A 22253-nucleotide genomic window follows, 5' to 3' on the forward strand; every position below is an offset into this window, starting at 1 on the left:
AAACTAGCATTAACAGAAAATAAGTTCAGGCTCACTTGATAAGCAAACAATCTTATTGCTTCAACAGCATCACATCTTTGTGTAGATCACCATATTACTCATATTTACTCAGATTTTTAGCTTAGCTACATAGACATGGGAAACACAGACATTCTACAGTTTTATCAGACCATTATGTTAAGTTTGTTCATCATATTTCCATACAAGTTTTATTACTGGACTAATGCAGGCATGTTTATTTGTGCACATTTATTTTTTATTCATTTAAATTTATTATAGTATTTATTATGGTGGTAGAATTGTGTTATTTGTTCTAGTTATATTGCATTTAAGTGGTATTTAATACATATTTTAATATACAATTTATTCTGTTCATAGTAAATGGGTCTCAACTTTTTTAAAACTTTATACCAATGGTTTTGAATTGTTCACTTTCTTTTTTCCACAGTTTTCCAATTCATCAGAGGTACTCTCAAACTTTCTTCCTATGATTATTATCATTGTTTAAATAGTTATTTTACTTGGTTTAACTCTATATAAGTTTATCTTATTTAGCATTTTGAAGAATTTTTAGTGACAGTGTGTTTACTCTTCTGATGGGTTTTAAAACTTTTTTAAACAACTGTTTCAGACAAAAATGAAAATCCAAAGCCTTAACAAATAATTATGAATTATGAATGACAATAATTAAAACTGTAGCAAAATAAGTACAATGAGAGCAAAAGTAATTATAAATCTACAAAAGATTCAAACAGTTCAAAGTAATCAGCAGTGAACGTCTTCCACGGTGACCATTTTTCGGTAGTCTCCTGTCTCCTGTCTTTGAAGGAGATCTATTGTTCATAGTTCCATATAATCAAAATTCAAGAATATGCTAACCCAATCCCCTATATCTCTAAGAAGAGATCTCCAACAATGAGGTGAAGCATTTGAACATACTCTAAATGCTTTTAGTACCTGTAATTATTTTCATGTTGTTTCTTTGAAGCTTGAGCATCCACTTCAGTTTCCATGGAAATCAATGTGGTATTCTTTGCTATACTAAGACACTGTCATGATTTTGTTTACTACTACTTAATGTTTCACTTGCTTTCAATAATTATTCTCAGCTCTCTACTAATGGTATACTTACTTCCCTTATTTGCTATATTCAGGATTTTATACATGATTTACTGACCTGTATTTCCATATCCATTTCTGAGATGCCTATTTAGTATAAGGGTGCCCTTAATTATGTAGAAAAGCTGGTGGACTGTTTCAGGGATTGTCTTTGTTTCTCTCTCATTCCTTTTTCATTCAAAATATATTCATTGAAATTTGTGTTTTTTCTGGTTGTGAATCTGTCTTCTGGTATTTACCTGCTTCTCATTGTGTGATTGATTAGACTGACATTCTAGTTAGTCATGATGAATCTCTTCTTGTTTGATATTTCTACCCAGGTGATAATTTAAATGTAATAATGTTTACTGGCATTTTTGTCTCAGTTACTTTGTCATAGTTTGTCTTACATAATCTGACACCTGATTTCAGTAAGTATTTGTGTAACACTGATTTTGCTTCTTGTGCAGATGATTCTTGTATTGTAAGTGATATATATCTCCTTCTGGGACACTGAAAAGTCACTTTTTGTTCATTACTTTATTGATTAACACAGCTGAAATCATGCATTTCTTGGGATTTGTTATTCTGACTTAGAAATAAGTAGTAATTTTTTAAGTCCAGGTTTAGAGTGTCCACACCTGCCCTGCATTGGTTCTGTGGTTGGGCTGCTAGACTCACCACTGTACACTGCCTGGGTGCTCCCCCCTGCAATTAGGATATTAAGGAAACCTCCTGCCAATCCCAGAGGACACCCTGAACTTTGCCTGCCAGCAAGGCTTCGTAAGAGAGTTGCTACTGAGAGGACTTCCCCACAAGAGTTTGAATTACACCATCCAGGTGCTCACCCCTGCAATTAGGGTATTAAGGAAACTTCCTGCCAATCCCAGAGGACACCCTGAACAGTGCCTGCCCGCAAGGTTTCGAAAGAGAGTTGCTACTGAGAGGACTTCCCCACAAGAGTTTGAATTACACCATCCAGGTGCTCCCCCCCCCTGCAATTAGGGTATTAAGGAAACCTCCTGCTAATCCCAGAGGACACCCTGAACTTTGTCTGCCAGCAAGGCTTCGTAAGAGAGTTGCTACTGAGATGACTTCCCCACAAGAGTTTGAATTACACCGTCTGGGTGCTCCCCCCCACAATTAGGGTATTAAGGAAACCTCCTGCTAATCCCAGAGGACACCCTGAACTTTGCCTGTCAGCAAGGCTTCATAAGAGAGTTGCAACTGAGAGGACTTCCCCACAAGAGTTTGAATGTATGTAGCCTACAATAAGTAATTGTGGACTATGTAATTAATACCCATATGTGCTAGCTGCCCTTCCATGTGTGTGTTTCTTTTAACTGCAGACAACTTGCCTCTTTGCCCCCTCCGGTGCTCCCAACCCCTTGATTAAATTAAGAAATTGAGTGATTGCTTATCTCAGCTTTACAGTATCTATTTTTGCCACTAGGTGGCGACATTATCCCATGTAAAAGCTAGGTGCTACATTTATCTCCAGCTTTTTTTCCCCTGCTTACCAAACCCTGGTTGATTGCTATTAAGTCATACTCCCCAGTCTGTAGCTCCTAAGTATCCACTCCTTCCTTGGAAAATTAACCACAACTTAAACACCATTAAAAACTTTTTCCCTTACATTTTGGTTAATTTACCTTCTGGATCAGTTGAGACCTTTCAGTTACTGATACTTTTCTCCAGTATTCAGTTCTCTTTCTCTTGCCCGCTCCGTTCGCCCTGTGGGCTTACTCCGCTCCCCTACCCTACCCCCAAATACTACTCCTACATTTATTCTCCTACCGATATCCCTCCCTTTCACCACCAACCAGTCCTCGAACACTTTTCCCCACCCCTTCCTCCAGCCCACCTGACTCTCACTACCACACCCCCCTCCCTCCTAAGTCCCATTACCCTCCTCTCTATTACATCTGACAGGCTTCACCTATCATGCTCTCTCTTACTCCAAAAACCTTTATTTCCATATCTATCCTCATCCTTCTTCTACGTCCTCTATACCATGCCACCTCCTATACCCACTTCCATCTAGACCCTTCACCTCTTCCTCCCCACCTCCCCCACACAACACACTTCCAAAACATCTCTGCCTTTTAGTCCCCTTCCACCTTATCCTCCTCTTAAAAGTAAAAATGTTCCCAATCTCTACTAAATTCTACAAACCTAAACATATTCTCTACCAGACACTTCTGCCTAAGTACAAACCAAAAAAAACATATTCTCTTTCTCTCTTTCCTATGCTTAGCCAGTGACATTCACCCTAATCCAGGACCAAACTTCTCTGCAACAAATCACCCTAGCTCTTACAATAACTCCACCAGTAAATACCTCAAATTCCTCACCATCAATGTCCAAAGCTTAAAAACAAATTAACCCTCTTTTATGCCTGGCTCAATCACAACTCACCTGACATTGTAGCCATCTCTGAAACCTGGCTAAAACCTTATATAAGTGACTCTGAATTCCTTCCCGCTGGATTTCAATCATTTCGATCCGACCGCCTAAGTAGAAAAGGTGGTGGTGTAGCACTAATCTACTCCAACCAGCTGTCCTTTACTCCCTATCTTAATCCCATCCCTTCTTTCAATAATGCTGAACTTGTAACTGGCCTACTAAAAATAAACAACCATAAAAGCATCTGCTTCATTTCCCTATATATTCCTCCAGGAAACAACACCAATACCCTAGAAGACATCCTCTCCAGGGCCTCCTCAAATATTAAGCTAGAAACCTACATATTAGGAGATGCAAATATAGACTGGAACAAAATCAATAACACTAATCCCACCATGTCAATCAGTCTATTTAACTACACTCAACTCACTAACTCCATTACTAGGCCTAACAAAACCAACCCCCCAGGCACCATACTAGACTGGATCCTAGTATCTCATCCCAATAAAGTCATAAAATCTGGTGTCATTCCTGACCCATTAGGAGACCCCCTCCCTGCCTTTATCCATTGAGCTACCTTCACTTCCCCACACTTCCACCAGTTCATTCACACTTGTAACCTCTCTTACTTTAATCCTACTACCTTCTCTGATTCCCTTAAGCATACTAACTGGAACCCCTTAAAAACTCTCCCATTAGACGCAGCCATTGACTTTTTCAAAACAACATTCTTAACTGTCCTTAACACCCTAGCTCCAATAAGAACAAAAAGATTAAAAACTAGGATTGCCCCATGGCTTAGCAAAGACACCAAAAAGATTATGCTACAAAGAGATAAAACCTGGAAAACATACCTCCAATATAAACAGCCAGAAATCTTATTTAAATATAAACAGCTGAGAAACCTAGCCAAAAAACAAGTTTTCAAAGATAGAAAGTTTTACTACATCAGAATCCAAGTAAATCATGCAAAAGACCCCAAACAATTTTGGAACTCAATTAATTCCCTCCTTAGGCCAGGTACTAAAAACAACCCCTGCCCCGACACCAGCAAATCTGACCTTGAAATTGCCTCACTATTCAATAGCTTCTTCACCACTTCTATTGCTGAGCTAACCAAGACCTTTTCCAGCAATAAACCTCCACCCCTCCACACTCAATCTTCCTCTCCCTCTCCCCCCCCTACTTTCGAACTCAAACCCTTCTCCACCTACCTAATAAAGAAACTACTCTCTAAACTAAAGCCTTGCTCCAATGCCCCCGACAACATTCCTTCCGCCTTCTTAAAAATAGCCTCCGATGGTATTGCTCTTCCTACCAGCATCCTGCTCAGTAGATCCCTACTTGAATCCTATGTTCCCAAACTATGGCGCGCTGTTTATATTCTTCCATGGAATGCTCTTCCCTCCTCTCTGAGAACCTGTGACAACCTTGAAAACTTTAAAACTGTTCTTCATTCCTACCTTTATTTAAACAGAAAATGCAACTGTACTCTTCACCCCATACCTCTCAAGCTCTCCTCCTCTTTTATGCCTGGCTAACCTTCTCACCTAGCTAACCTCTCTCACATATGTAGATTATATAAATAGCTAAACTGTAAAATCTAGCCACCAGGCTATATGCCTGTCTTTCCTGCCTAAACAAAATTGTAATTGTAATTGTTTGTTTTATTTTCTTTTTGAATGCTACCTGTTGTTTGTAATGCAAAGTTTCTCTGTAATTATTCATGTAACTAAACTGTGTATTGTGGAGCTTTTCTCCCTGGGCCTCCACTGAAAATGGGCTTCCCAAGCCCAGTGGACCTTCCCGGTCATCAAACTGGAATAAATAAATAAATAAATAAATAATCAATAAATAATCTGTTATCTAATATACAACATGACTTTTGACCTAGGCATAGCACCAGTGCAGCTCTAATTAGCTGTACTAATACCATAAATCAACTCAAAAACAAAAACAACTAGTCTCTGCTACCTTCCTAGATATGTCAAAAGCATTTGACACTGTATCTCATCAAAGACTTCTCAGTAAACTGGATTTCTACCACTGCAGCTCTGAAGCCCTAAGCTGGTTTCATAGCTACCTGTTAGATAGGAAGCAAGCCACTTTGTGAGACAATAAACTCTCCCTCAGCTCCCTATATGTGTAGGAGTCCCACAAGGATCTGTCCTTGGCCCACTTTTATTCACAACTGTTACTGATGACCTAAACTCCTCAGCAAATCCAGCCTCAATCATGCAATATGCTGACAATGCTTTCCTAATCTAGTCTGCCCCCTCCATCAAGGAACTTCAAGAAAAAGTCAGGCAGCCCTCCACAATATTGAAAACTACTTAACAGCCCATCAACTTATACTTAACCCCAATAAAACCAAGCTTATGGTCTTTTATAATACCTCAACAACAGCCAACCAACCACCTATCTCTATTTCCTCCTCCAATGGCACAAATATAGAACCTGTTGAACATACAAAACTTTTTGGTGTCACAATTGATAGTGGACTTAAGTTTGACAAACACCTTGCACTAGCAATTAAAAAGGTTCATGCCAAACTGGGCTCTCTCTACAGGTCTAAATCGTATCTTACTGATCATGCCAGATTTGCAACAGCCGGAACTCATCTGTTATCTTCCTTGCTCTACTGTTCACAAATATTTATGAGTCTTCACAAATCTGAACTGAACAGCCTTGAATCTTGCTATAACAAAATAGCCAAATTTGCCACTAGTCAGTCTCAAATATCTCACCATCGCAATGCTCTTCTCCAGCTGAACTAGTTAGAGCTCCCATACCTGCTTACTCTGACTCAGCTACTAACTGCCCACACAGTATTATACAAACCTGACAACTGCCCAGCTCTATCTGACCTTGACCAACCCTACACTAACCTAAAATCTCTTAGGTCTGCTGATAAAGTATTGCTGAAGGTTAACAAAACCCAAAACTCTCACAGCATCTCATACTCACATATCATTGCCAAACACTGGAATTCTCTACTTTAGCATGTTCTGTCCATCAGTGATACACATTCATTTAAAAAGTCCCTAATGGGGATTCAAAGATGGCTGCCATTCTGTGAACACTGCTGAACTACATATCTGTATATACCCTGAGGAAATCTAAACTTTAAATTGATACTAGGAACTTTTAAACACTAAATCTTCGATAAAACAACTTCAACTTCGTTTAACTACCTTGTAGGAAGAAGAAAATCCAAAAAATAATACATTATTCAACAGGATTATAACAGGATTATAACAGATTAGCTGGCTCTGACAAGGAAATCAAACAAAGGCACCATGTGCTCTATACACTTTATACTTTTGTACTGGTCAAAGATGTCGAAAGAGGAAAAAAGTATGGACACAACCACTACCAAAACAAAACTTTCAGAACTGCGGTCACCGGAAAAAGATGTGATCTCTAAAAGGCAAAAAGTTACTAAACTATAAGAACAACAAAAACAAGAGACTAAAACTAAATTAGATCAAGCACTAAATATGGAAGACATCAAAACTGCCTTATTACCCATTCAAGAGGCTCTGAAAGAATTAACTAGCCAAATACAAACGTTTGGGAACTCTTGCAACCAACTACTTGAAAGAATGGAAAAATCTGAAGCTCGGATTTCTGAAAATGAAGACAAACTAAATCTACTAGCAAAAAAAACAAGTATACATGATTCGGATATTCAGGCTATTCAAAACAAAATCACTGACTTAGAAGCAAGATCCAGGAGAAATAACATCATTATTAGAGGAATTCCAGAATCGGAGCAATGTAATGACTTAATCCCATCTATATCACAAATATTTACAGTGCTCTTAAATGACTCTGACATGGTAAAGCAAATAATTATTGAAAGGGCACACAGAGCTTTGAGAGAACAACAAGCTTCTAATACTCCAAGACCTGTATATGTTAAAATACTCAACTATCAGGATGTTAGCAGAATACTGGTAACTGTTAAAAAAAAAGTGGTGGAAGTATCATGTGGAAAAACAACAAAATCTCTCTGGCTCAAGATTTACCTGTGCAAATCAGACAAGCAAGACAGTCCTTATCTCCTTACTGCAGATTTCTCATTGATAAACAGGTTAAATTTCAAATGAAATATCCTAATTCATTAACATTCACAGTAGATGGGATTAAATATTCTGTTTCTGTGAAAAATGAAGCAAAAATTACTTTTCTGAAGGTTTTTAAAAGTGTACCTGCTTCTGAGACTTGAACTGTATTTCTGTTGGGATTATCAGGCTCCCTGAGGTCAGATTTGCTGATTACTGTGGCTCGAGGTCTGGGTAATCCTTTGTCTTCTTTTGAAATGCTCTAGGCCTCTTCTGGATTAATAGGATTGCTGTTTTTTGCTGTTGTCGGCTACCTGCGATCGTTTTCCGAAGTTTTATGGCTTCCACAAGCTGTCTGCATCGACGAGAAGACAGGAAATGCCTTTAGGACTGTCGAGGGTGCAGATTTCGATGTGGTGCTTCCGGAAGTCCGTCTGTAATAGCGGTCCCCTATCGCTAGTATTCTGCATGGTTTCTAGGCTTAGAAACCCGACAGGACTGGTTTTTAACCTTGTAAGGACATTTTAACATCAAGTAATGTATTGTTTCGATAATTTAAGCACATAGGAACATTTTTAAACACTGGTTAGTTAGTTACTAATATAAACCCTGTCATATATGGTAGAGTAAAAGGCTGTATGCAGTACTGTTAAATATAGAGATTTTAGTACATTTTGCAACTTTATAATATATAATTTAACCTTTACACTTTTACTCAGGTGTGATAGCTATATATTACATTATTTACATATTAGTTTATATGAGTAGAAAATAGCAATAGTTTATAATGTATAAATAAGGAAAATGTTTATTTAAAGCCATGTGTGTTTTTATATAGGGTTATAACTTAGCTTTTTTCTATAATAGAAGGAAAACTTGTTCATTTGTTAAACTTGTATTTTTTCAAATGTTATTTTATGAGTATATAGGTGAGGTTTAGTATGTATATATAGCCCGCTAATCATAATTACTAAAAGTTTTGTTACAGTAATTTATATCTTTAATATGATTTCTTTTTTCAATAACAACTAATCCAAGATGTAGACAACAGTAGTGTTTGTTAGGGAATGTTTAGAATAGACTTTGTAATAGTTAGGTTAGTTAATATAGGTCTTTACTATAGGATGTGTTTAAGGTTTTATAATTTAAGATTTTTTTGTTTCTGTGTTTCTTTGACCCTTTCAGTCTTCTATGTTATGCAAGACCTATGTATGTCCTGGTCCGGGGTTAGAGTGGATAGGCACTGGTATAGGACGGGATGTCAAGAATGCTTCCAAATTATGTATGTTTTTCAAGCTATTTTACATTTCCTTTTTGTTTTCCCTTTTAAACTTTTACTTTATAACAACTATTTGAATGTGGGAAGTAGACTCATGGAATGTTAAAGGACTCCAGAGTTTAAAGAAGAGGAAGTTAATTTTATATTTATTGTTGCAGGCTAGGGCAATGTTTATGTTACTTCAAAAAACGCATTTAACTAATGATCAATGGGTTGATATCCAAAAAAGAAAATGGATTAGAGAAGTAATAGCCTCAGAAGCTAAAACTAACAGTGCTGGGGTAGCTATAATTATTAAAAATAATTATAAGGGAAAGATTTTTGGACTCTAAGGCAGATAAAGATGGAAGATGGTGTTATGTTGTTCTTTTAGCTACCCAGTTTGATAAACCTATTTTACTGTTAAATGTTTATGCACCCTGTAATGACCAGCATCTATTCATAACATTGTTATATCCAATTTTGACGCAATATGATAAATATTATATAATTATTGGAGGAGACTGGAATTCTTATTAGAATCCGAAGTTAGATAGATCTTGTTCACAAAGAGCATTTAATAAACAAGTGGTATCAGTATTAAGTGATGTTAAGGAAGACTTTCAACTATATGATCCTACTCAGTATTTAAATACTGGTAATAGTATAAATAATTATACCTTTTATTCCACGTGTCATAAAATGTGGTCCAGAATAGATTTCTTTTTAATTTCAAGAATAATGGTTAACCTGGGACCCTTAGTTCTTACACATGCATGTTACTTGTCAGATCATTCAAAAATTTCATTAAGTTTTGCTAAAGATCCAATGGAGGCCCAGCGGCAAAGAGGTTTTAACTGGTCTCTTAACCCAAATTTGTTGAATAAGGAGGAAATACTGCATGAAATTATAGGTCATCTTAAAGAGTTATTAGATAGATTAAAGAAACAACAAGGTGTACCTGACATTGATTGGGCGACAGTTAAAGCACAAATAAGAGGGATCTTTTTTCAAAAAGCTTCATACTATAAAAAAATACAAAATAGAGATATTCAAAACTTGGAAGCTAAAATTAAGACACTTGATCAAGAATTGATTCAAAATTTTAACACTCAAACAGAGGCGGAATTACTTAAATGTCAAAAAGATCTCTTATTAATACAAAATAGTAACTTGACATTTCAGGAACATAGGATGTTAGTGAGGTATGCCAATCATGTACAAACACCATCAAGGGCATTAGCTAGGATAATTAATCAGTCGAGAACAGCAGTACAAATTTCGGAAATACATTTTAGAAATACAACTTATTTCAAAACCGAAGATATCATAAATGTTTTTGAGCAGATATATATTAGTATATATGGTGAGCACAGTGATTTATCCCCCTATAGAACTAGCAAGGAATTTTTACAAAATATTACATTTCCGAAAATAGAGGACAGTATTCAAAGAGATTTGATTAAACCGATATCTGAAGAAGAAGTGATATAGACAATTCAATATATGAAATCGCATAAGTCACCAGGTCCTGATGGTATGATGGTGGAATTCTATAAGAAATTTGACAATATTTTTGGCAAAATACTCTCACGTGTATTTAATTATATAATGAAGAACAAAATTAATGATCCCCATCTCAATGCTTCGAAAACTATTTTTATACCTAAATCTAATTCTGATTCTCAAAACCCTGACAATTATAGACCAATTTCATTAATAAATGTAGATATGAAAATTTTAACCTCTATTATAGCTAATAGATTAAAAAAAGTTATGCATCATATCATGTCTAGGGAACAGGCTGGTTTTATGGCAAATAGAAAAACTAGTGATAATACACTTACATTACATACTTTAATAGCTTATGCTAAACAGAAGAACCTTAACATGTATGCACTTATAGTTCATGCACAGAAAGCTTTTGACAGGGTTGATATAGACTTTTTGTTTGAAATTTTACCATATTTCAATATATCTCATGAGTTTGTTGAAGTCTTAAAAATTCTATTTAGTAATCCTTACACCACATTGTATATAAATAGAAATTTTTCTAAAAGAATACCAGTCAAAAATGGAATATGTCAGGGTTGTCCCCTGTCGCCTTTATTATTTAATATATACATCAAACCGTTATTCCTATACATTAAGCAGAATATATACCACAATGCCCCACTAGTTTACGGAACAAAAATATCAATGGCAGCGTTCGCAGACGACCTGAATATTTATTGTATAACTCCAGTCTCAGACACTAAAAAGATACTAAAAGCGATAGAGAATTTTTCAGAAGTTTCCAACTATAAAATTAATCTAAAAAAACTAGTATTTTCCCATTGAGAACTCCCAAACCTTTTTCACTGTTGCCTCTGGTGGGACAAATAATGTGTAAAGATAATATTAAATACTTGGGTATTGGCTTCGCTACGGATGATAAGGATTTTTATGTTACCAATATTAAAACAGTTTGGGATCAAATAGTATCTGATTTGGGGAGATGGAAGAATCTACGACTACCAGTATTATCAAAAGTATCAGTTATCAAAATGAATATATTGCCACGATTATTATATATTTTCAGATCTGCTCAGGTAGTAATTTCAAAAACATTTTTTAAATGAATTCACAAAGAATTAGCTAAATTTATTTGGGATCCAAAGAAAACAAGGATCTTGTATGAAAAATTAATGACTCCAAAACATAGAGGTGGATTGGAGTTACCAAATTTTGAAACTTACTATTTTATAGTAAATTCAAACAGGATTCTAAGACTTGCTAATTATAATATAACTAGCACTAAATGGATTCCTACCTGGGTAGTTCTGAATTATAAATATATTTTACATTTGAATATTAATCCTAAAGCCATACCCTTTTTAGGTAAAGAAACTTTGAAACTATATGGGTTAATGGATCACATTAAATTATATGTAATGTCCCTACAAACCTTATTTCAGTCATTAGATCTTGCTCAATATGTGATGGCTTATCAACCCTTTCATAGAAACCCTAACCTGAGACTAAATAATAAATTAATTGATCTTAAAGAATTCCCCTTAATAATCAATTTAACTTTAATAGATATTTATACACTTCTTAAACTCTCGGCTAATCAGATAAGAAAATAATTAAATTTACCTAAAAATTATCTCATTATTGTAAGACAAATTAGGTTGCTTAAAAATTTTAAACCCAGAGAAGAGAATATAATTAAATGCTCGAATTTGTGGCAAGCTCTCCAACAAGATATTAAATTTATAACAGCAGCAAATAATTTAATAAAGGAGTTTAAATTCCAAGATAAAGTTCTTGTGTCAAAATATTGGAAAGAGAAAATGCCAGAGATAGAAGACAGTCATATGATAAAAGCAATCGACTTGACTATAAAATCTATTTCTCTTCAAAAGCTGATGTATACCCAGTTGATGATATGGAATAATGCGTATTATACATGCCTTAGCCTGCATAAATTTAATTCCAAAAATTCACCAGTTTGTCCATACTGCAAGGATCAATCTGCTGATCTTCTTCATATGTTCTGGAGTTGCAAATGCATATACAAACTTTGGAACTCACTAAAGATACAACTTCAGAAAATGGGTTACCAAAGTTCAACATTGTCATGAGAATTCATGATTTTACATATTCCCCCAAAAGAACTTTCTAAATCTCAATGTATTGTATTAATCAATATCTTCTTATTAATGAAGCTATACATAGCTACTAATTGGTTAGACCCATCCAAAACATCATGGAATAATTTTAGAGTATTAGCAATAAGGCATATAGTAGCTCACAAATTACTTTTGAACCAACATAATAAAAATATTAACAATCCAAAAATATGGGAACAAGTATTTAATATTGTATTAGCGTAGCATCCCATATTTGAATTTAGCAAGAATTTCTACACTTTTAAGAGACTCTGTAACAGCAACTGTTCATTACTCGAATTGATCTTAACCACTTTTATACTCTTTGTGTATAATTCATTGTGTTACTTGGAAGCATTTATGTAAATATTGTATATATGTTATGGAGTTAGTGTTAGTTACATTAGTTGGTAGTTTTTTCTTAATTTTCTGTATTGTTTTAATTTTGTATGGAATATAAGAAAACAATAAAAATGATTACTGAAAATAAATAAATAAATAAAAAGTCCCTAATGGAATACTTCACCAATCATATGCTTTTTTCATGGTCTCTACCAGGCTAACTAATTTAATCCCTTACTGTCTCACTTCCTTCTTTCCACCATCCATTGTCAAAAGCCTTCTTAGATTCAATTTGTTGTGATTTTTTATTTAAAAAAAAAAAAATATATATATATATATATATATATATATATATTTTTTTTTTTTGTACTGTCTGCATGAATGGTATAAGGTTATTGTACTAACATTATTATATGTTTTTAGATATAATGTCAAGGAACTTGCGTTTGAACTCCTATTGTAATTGTCATATCTACAAATGTATAATTATGTAATCTTCCTTGGAGCTTTTCTCCCTGAAAACAGGCTTCTGGCCCAATCGGACACTACCCGGTTATCAAATGTATATAAATAAATACATATAAATAAAATGAGGTGAACATTTAGTAACTGTCTAAGTGAGTTTGGTGCATTTCTTTCTGATAGCCATGATTTCACCATGTAAAGGCTCCTGCTAGATTTTTCTTTAGTTTGGATGTCTGGTTTAGATTAAAACTATCTGGGAGGTTCACGTGGACAGATAATTGCATACTGACTACTGGAAATGATGAAGGAAAGGTGTATTAAAACAGACAATTCCCTTGAGTGTTAATCCTTCAACTGCCTTGTAGCGTGCTGGTAGCTGGTGCTAATAAGAAACAGTGCTTAGCAGAAGTGTCTTTGAATGTTTATACATAAATGTCCTGCTTTGATTTTTTTTTTTGTGAAGAATTAAAGACAGTTTTGTTCAGTCTTATATTTCTTCTTACTTTGAATAGTAGCAGGCAGGGCAGTTTTCATCAGATATTTCTAGTCAATATTTTTATAGCATTGGACTCTGAATGATCGTGTTCCCTCAGTGTTTGCATACCTTTCCATTCATGTTACCTCATTTAAACTGCTATCATTTACATACATTTGTTTCCTAGGATGGCTGTTTTTGATACCTCTAGCTTATAACCATTTATAATACCTTTTAGCATGGCTACAATATGGCTATGACTTTTGACTATATTTTTTATGCTTTTTAATTGAAATATGTGCAACTAATATGGCTTGTCTATTCATTTTAAAATAATAAAAGAAATCCTGACATTTTTTGTTTGAGACAGTCATGACAACAAAGCTGTTTATTGTTCCTTATCATAAATATAATTGCATCTCAAAGAGTTGTTCCCTGCATTTGGATGTTATCTGGTTTCAAGGAAGTTGGGTTAATTCTGGACCTCTGCATATTTTTTCCACCTAGGAGTAATGCTATATAATGCTATTTATAATGTACTTTAATCTTTTTCTTCTTTTTTTCAACCTATCTGGCTGCCCATTTAGCTTTTAATTTACTTATGACTTTTATTGTCAGATGTTTGCTTGTTAGCATTTAATGTGAGCTGATTAATGTTGCTTTTCTGGGAGATCTCCTTATGACATTCTGTAAATGCTGCTTCCTTTTATCATTTTATAATATATTAACCTGTGAGAGCAGTTGCATTATTAATTGTCAACTGTATACACGGTTGCTTTTGTGCATCTCCTAAAAATGAATAAAAGAACGTAGACAACTCTTTAGTTATTTGTCATAAATGCTATATTTCTTTGTTCTTGAACTTTTTTATTCACATTTATTCATCTTTTGACTATATATTTTTTCAAATTATCATGTGCACTTTGTGTATAACTGTTCCATACTAATGTTGTCGTTATGACAATTTAAAAATGTCATATAATAATTTATTAAACATTTATACATGAATTGTACATATATTGTTGAGTTGTCTTTATATCCTGTTTTCTATAATATATTTTATAAGGCTATACTTTTGAATTAACATGCTGTATTTTTTTCTGTCAGACTTTTCATTATGTCTATTTGATAATTTTATATAAATTAAAACTTCATTCTTTGTAGTCTCTTTTCTTCTACTTTTCCTTTCATTACTTGTATAGAGTGCAAGTAAAATGTTACCTTGATATTATTAAGCTAGTGTCTTTCCCCATATGATGATGATGATGATGATGATGATGATTAGTATTATTACTGTTTGGGGCTTCTTACTTCTTTCCCAAAGTATCCTTATGGTTCTGCTGTAACTCATCAAGTTATAGCAGGATGAAATTACAACTAGACAAAAAACAATGGGTCATTACCTTGGCTGGATCAAAAGCAGAAAATATCACCCCCAGTAGTAGATCAAGTCCCCATAACCTCGAACTTATATGAACTTCACAGTTGTACAAACATGAAGAAGGGAAAAATATTCCAAAAGAAAGAAATAATTGCTGGAACACATATAGAAACTATACTAGCCAGTGATTTTCTAGTTAAAATAGCAAACATGAAGCTGAACTTCACTGAGCTGAACCCAAATAGATGGGGTATAGTGAAGTCTATTCATACATTCATTTGGTATTAATTTATAAAAGTTTTCAATCAGATTATTATCATTTTCTGTATCAGGACTATGTTGTTTACAGGAGTATAATTAGGGAAAATAGATATAAAAAATAAATAATTTATTTCACTAAAGATGAGTGGTGATGAAGGGTTAAGGTAAAGAAAAATGAAAACAGCAATTATGTTTTCAGAATGATTTTCCCCTTCTGCATGTTGAGCTTTCCCTAACTGGACTTCACCCATAAATACCCAAGATATAAGGAGCTCCATCCTTCAGATCCATCTTGGCATCTGCCATCCAGAAGGGCCATCATCCTGGAAGACATCAGAGTAGTTGTCTTTTCACCAACATCTTAGTAATGAGAATTTTTTTCAGAATTTGGCTGATCTCATATCCAGGGCGAGGAAGTGAAAAAACACATCACCATGAGGATCCACAATTCCCTCCCTATGAAAATAAATGTTTCTACCCACTAGCTAATGACATGTACCATCATGCAGTAACTTGGTGGAATGAAAGACTGCCCTATCACACCTACTCTGTCTCATTCCTCCCCACAGGGTCTGCATGGAAGGCACACATTTTACTCCACCCCATCCTGCTTTCCAGGATAGGTATACCCATCTTCCCTGCCTGTGCATTAGTTGAACCAATGTTACCTGGGCTGTAGTCAGGGCTGTAGCCTTCTGTGCTGCCAGTGTATGCAAATATAATAATTAATGATGTGAATAGAGAATTTAAAGATGAAAGCTAAACAATCTGTTTCTAGTCTATCATTCCTTACATCTCTTTTTTGGTTTCTTTTTGACTATTTGTTTCTCTTCTTTTTCTATAAAGGTAATTTAAATTAATATCATATCTTTATATCATTTATAGTTATATGCTCACATTATTAATAAAATAGAAATTTGTGATAATTTCTGTACAAGTATTTATTGAATATCTATGATGTTTGACATGAAAATAAATACATTAAAATACATCTCATGAACCTGTGCCTAGTGAAATAATCTTTCCATTTATTGTTGTACCTCATGTTGATCCATGATGGATGTAATGACTACTACTCTTTTGATGTCATCAGTAAATTTCCAAACCTGGCATTTATGTGACATTGGGGGAAAAAAACATATAATCTACAATGCAAACCCTACAACCTACAGTACAAACCCTCACTGTTCCATCAGTTAATCAGTTATTTATCTATTAAATTGTATATGTATCAAAAACTCTTTATAATCTGGTGAGACAAGAGCAAGTCACATGCCTTAGCCATGTCTAAATAAATCATGCCCACTACTAGGTCATTTTCTAAGAAGTCACCTACATCAGCAAAAAACAATTATAATCTTTGTGGTTGTTGATCTTCCTGAAGAAAGTCCATGCTGGTAGATATCCAAATATACTTCAGTTACTGAATACTGTATTACTTGTACAACTTATCACCAGTAAGACTTATGGACCTATCATTTTTGGTGCTAAAAATTGTTCCATCTTTTTGAATTAGAGCAATACAAGCACATTTACAGTTGTGAGGAACTTTACCTGAATTCACCGTTTCTTAAAATAAGTATAATATTATTTCCTTTATACAATCCTTTATAGAAAACAGAAAGACACCATTCTTCTCATCCGGGCCTGTAGTTATGTTCAGTCTTCTCTACTTATGCTTATTTTAGCTAGTACCTTCTCCAACATATTATCTGTTATAATAGGACAATCTTCTCTCATTATCACTTCTCCATAGCTTATTTTATTTTGTATGCTAATCATGTATACTAATCCCCCCAGCTTCCCTCTCATTGTAATCAGCAAAGGTCAACCAGTTCTGTAGGATCAGCATACCTTTAAACCGCTTAGTGCAAGAATTCTAGACAAAGACAAAAATAATGAAGGGGCAAAGGCCCAAAAATAGAGACACTTTTTAAAAATGAGTCTCATAAACTTAGACAGTTGTTAGAATAACAGGTTTTGCATTAGCACATATTTTCTGAAGGGTATGAAGTTTGTATCTCAATTGTCTGTCATTTTTAGTGAATTCAGTCCACAATGATTTTCTTGAAAACCACAAATTTAATGAGGAATAGACCAACAATATAAGACAATGAGAGGCATGACTAGGTCAGATAGCAGTGTTTCACCCCAAGAAAAGTAAATGTTTGAGTTCCGAACCTTATTTCATTACCTAGCATACTTGAAAAAAGATTTCTTACTATAAATCACATTCTTCCCCAAGTGTAACTCATATCTATACTTGAATTTTTAAGCAACTTCCTAACACTCACTGTCGCTTATTTATATATAACCCTATTTTTCTCATATGGACACTATCTTAACCTCTCTCAACACCTCCTTTTTTCCTTATACAACATACCTAACCAGGGTGGATTAAAGCATTTCAAGACTAGCAATTTATTTTCCTCATGGACATTTTGCTCCATAACATAACACATTACCATAAAACATTTCCACATCTGATTTATAGACAAGTCATCAACATTTACTTTCCATTCCCAGGATCTCAGGATATTTTGGAGTGATGGATAATCTGTTTTATTACAATGTTTGTTGTTGTTTGTCTTTCGGCTTTTCCCGGTAAGGGGTCGCCACAGCGGAACTCCGGTCCGCTAATGATTGGCAGTAGATTTTTATGTAAACACCGAGGTGCCAGCTCGATGCTCAACCTTCAACGAAGGCATGCCCATTTACGCACACATGTCTTTCGAACACTACCCAACCGCGGGGAGGTCATGCAGACTCCACACAGAAGGCACTCCCAAGCCCAGCCGAGAATCGAACGGGAGAACCTCTTGCTGTGAGATAACAACACTACCACCGTACCACCGTGGCATCATCTGTTTTATTACAATGTCTCTCCCATAATTCTACAAGACTTTCTTTTTTTTTTTACTACTCAAGTTAAGATAATGTTTAACTACAACAATTTTCTGAAATCTGATTAATCTATTACCATAACATATGAAATATTATCTTCCATTATGGAATGCATCACATTTAGTTTTTCACTCCCTTTTGTTGGCTGATAAACATGTTGAATAGCCCATACTTTTTGAAAGCTCTATACACAGGAACCATAATTTCTACTTCCTCCTCAGCTAGTCTTCTTATTAATTCCTGATAAATTCAGATCCCCTCCAAGAATAAAATGTACTTCAGTAGCACAAACCTTTTGTGTTTACCTTATTTAGAGATAGAGATCTGTAAAATCCTATTATATTAAGTTTTCTCTTCTTATCCTGAATGCCCAGAATTATAATTTCATATTCTTCTTTTCAAAATGTTACAGGGGTTGTAGAAAGTGGTCATTCTGTGCACACTGATTATTTTGACCTGACAAAGGCTTTTGACACTATTACACCATGTCTGTATTATTGACAAATTAGACAAGATGAAATGCAGATTGGCTGTCCAACAGATCTCAGGTTGGGAAAGTTTTTGATTCCCTGTATTAATGTAAAATTGCAACTAGTGGGGTGTCACAGAGATCAGTTCTGGGCCCTTTCCTGTTTGGTATTTATTTTGCAGACATCCAAGATAATATCCCAAAACTGTGATTGACCACGTTTGCTGATGATTCCAAAGTGGGCACTGTTATCTGCTCATCCACTGATAAAAAACAGCTTCAGCAAGGTCTGCAGTATGCACACACACATACATGTTTTAACAAAAACGGTCTCAGACTAAATTAAAACAGTACAGCATATTAGTGCTTGTCAGAAAGGCTGATCCCACCTCATATGTTACAAATTGTACTCCTCTTCTGATAGATACAGTCTTAAGAGACCTAGGTACCTATGTAAGCAACTCTTTCTCGCTCATTCAATCATCATATTTCCACCATAGTCAGAAGATCCTTCTACCTGGCCCAGTTAATCTCCCTGGCAATATCTTCAAGATCCAAAGAAGTCGTCCTACCAGTACTCTTTCCTTATAAGAGCAATTATTGAATACAATGCCTCCTTTGGTATGCATGTGGCAAAAACTTCTAGGTTTTTCTACTTAAAGGTATATATGGCTAAGCATCTTATGGTCACTTGATTGCTTGACTAGTATGTTCGTGTGTTCATTAGTTGACATAACCTGAGAATGTGAAACCTTCATAACAAATACCAATACCCTACCTCCTTCGAGGTATCACTAAACCATATAACTCCTCACTGCTCTGACACTGTACGGAGAACTAGCCAACATAAGCCTTCTGAGTGCCTGTCATTTGCCAAGGGCTTTATTTACAAAACTTAAAACTGCTAGTTGTTCACAGGCTTTGCAAGTTATTTTGAAGTCTTCAGTTCTCCCCAGTTTTTTGAGGTATAGAATTATAGGAGGCGGTACATTTATACATCAAGAGTACTAGGTCAAAACTCCTTGCATTGACTGCCTAATCTGTTTTTATTATGTAACAATGCCATTTCATTATTTTTTCATTTTCTAGACTTAAGATTTATAGGCCAATGAGCATTTGAAGCCCTTTCATACCAATGTTTTACAATGCATGGCTTGTAGTCTTACATAGCACACAAAATATCAATGATTTACATCAATAATGGCTGACAAAGGCCAGCAGACTTCAATTCTTCCGGTAGAATTCTCTGTTATACATTAAATGACACAGTGCTGCATATGTTGTGTGAAACTAAACTGTATGTATTCTGTTATTTTCTTTGTAAAATAAGCTGTGAGATGGGACATTATGTGATTAATCTTTGAAAGAAAATCCTGCATTCTGTCTGCCTCTGTTTGTATTGGTGACAAGAACAGAATTAAGTATATATTACTTATAATATTATTTCAAAGCAGAGATGACATATGGTGACTATGTACTTACTAGAACTGATTATTTGTACATTTATAACTAAGTCCAGAACTCTCTTCTACATTCACTTTAATTGTGTCATAGAATGCATTAGGGTTATACACAAATCAGTGCAGCATAAATAAATAAATTTCAAACATTCCACCATCCATACATCCTCAACCCCTTTTTCCCATCCCTGCACATGGAGTCAGGGTGTTACCTCAATAGCGACGATGATCTTGAGCCAACGTTTACACCACCGGGTGGCTAGCCCTACCTCTGTAGTTCATCTATACCACTCACTCGCACACACATTTACACCTGTGGCCAATTTAGAGTGTCCAATCCACCTACTGCATGTCTTTGGAATGCAGGAGGAAAGCGGAGCACCCAGAGGAAACCCTTGTGACTGCAGGGAGGAAATATAGACTCTGCACAGAAGGCATCCCAGCCAAGAATCAAACTGGAAGGAACCCCATTCCCTTCACCTTTAAACATGAAAGCAGAACTGTAGCAACATAGTCATAAATAATTAATATCTGTTTTATTTTATTATGTTTTTATGCAGCAGCCTTTGACAGCTTTATATTTATATTTATGCTGCCTAAAAATCATTTTCATTTTTTATACTATAGATACTGAATGTACTCCCCTGGACTGTTCATTTACCTGGACCTCATCAAAAAGTTGTTGAAGGTAAAAGAAGAATCGATGAATTATTGTCAGTTTTTATCAAGCAACACAAAGAAACATACGATCCCTCTGAGAAAAGAGATTTCATCGATGCTTTCTTAGCAGAAATGGAAAAGGTAGGAAACTTTGGCTTCTTGCTATTATTTACTATTGTTAGTTTTCATGGATCCAGATATTAAATAACCATCAAACCTAATATATAACAAGTAAAATACTGACATGATTTAAGAATGTGAATATTACCTGAAGCCTGCTAAGAACTAAGTAGTTAACTGATATGTAATACGCATTTGCTTGAGATATGGAAGGACACAGCTAACCTTGCCCTTACATCTTAATTTTGGCTTATGTTAATAGCCTCTCCATTAGCATTTTACATTACTTAAGTGAATAAGCAGTTCACTGCTTTCTGTATTCCCTGGAGTCAGTAGGATTTTTGCTTCTTTTCTAATGAATATAATTATTCATAATACTGCTGTGATAGACAGTGTAGTTTACATGTAGACCAAATGAATCAATTCCAGGACTCCATAGTCTTTTGGGAAGTACTTTATTCATCACTTCTACCAGTACTTATAGCCTTTCTGGCCAGCTACTCAGTTTCATCCAATTTTCTTGGTCCCTGTACATCTAATGTGATTACCCTCCCCCTTGTGTGACCCACACCAGCAGGATACCCTTAGGGTCAACAGTGGTGTAAGGCATCGTTCTTCATGGAGCAGGACAGGGCCTGGCTAAGTCTGTCATCCTGTGGTATGCTGTGAGGCTCTCTACTTAAGTTCTACGTTCTCACCTTGTGCTAGTGATGTCACCAGGTGTGGTGTGCAGTGGGTGTTGCAAAGAGACACACTGTTCCTCTGTGATGATGATGTCAGACTGCATCCATGATCACATCCATTCATCCATCTATCCAGCTATCCATCCATCCATCCATCCATCCATCCATCCATCCATCCATCCATTCATCCACAACCCCCTTTTGCCATTTTTGCACATGGGGTGAGGGTGTCACTTCACTAGTGACAATCATCTAGAGCCAAGGTTTACTCTCATGACCACCAATAAAGCTTCCTCTTGAGAGGAACAATTATGTATTCTCTTCCAAGAGTTATATGGAGTGATATGGGATGTCAGGGAGGTTAGAAGTACCAACCAACAACAGTGCACAGATCTCCGAAGTCTTAGAAAAATGGAATAGAAAATATAACAGGAGTGAGCAATCTTGAGAGATGAAATGTAAGAGATTTGCAAATGATCAACACTGACAGCTGAAATCCAAGAGATTAGCAAAATACTATATCAGATGACAATGAAGCCAAGCCAAATTGG

At 35.2% G+C, this 22253-nt stretch overlaps 1 protein-coding gene across 1 annotated transcript in view; it reads left to right on the forward strand.

The window, feature by feature from the left end:
* LOC122801321 (cytochrome P450 2D4-like) overlaps positions 1 to 22253 on the forward strand; it is a 719831-nt gene that overhangs the window by 274112 nt on the left and 423466 nt on the right. The window contains exon 5 of the mRNA XM_044070893.1: positions 20867 to 21040. Within this exon, the coding sequence (XP_043926828.1) occupies positions 20867 to 21040 (174 nt within the window). The remainder of the gene's footprint in view (positions 1 to 20866; positions 21041 to 22253) is intronic.

Source organism: Protopterus annectens, chromosome 1.part0 (assembly GCF_019279795.1).
Source record: "Protopterus annectens isolate FY-2018-M chromosome 1.part0, PAN1.0, whole genome shotgun sequence".
NCBI classification, from domain to species: domain Eukaryota; kingdom Metazoa; phylum Chordata; order Ceratodontiformes; family Protopteridae; genus Protopterus; species Protopterus annectens.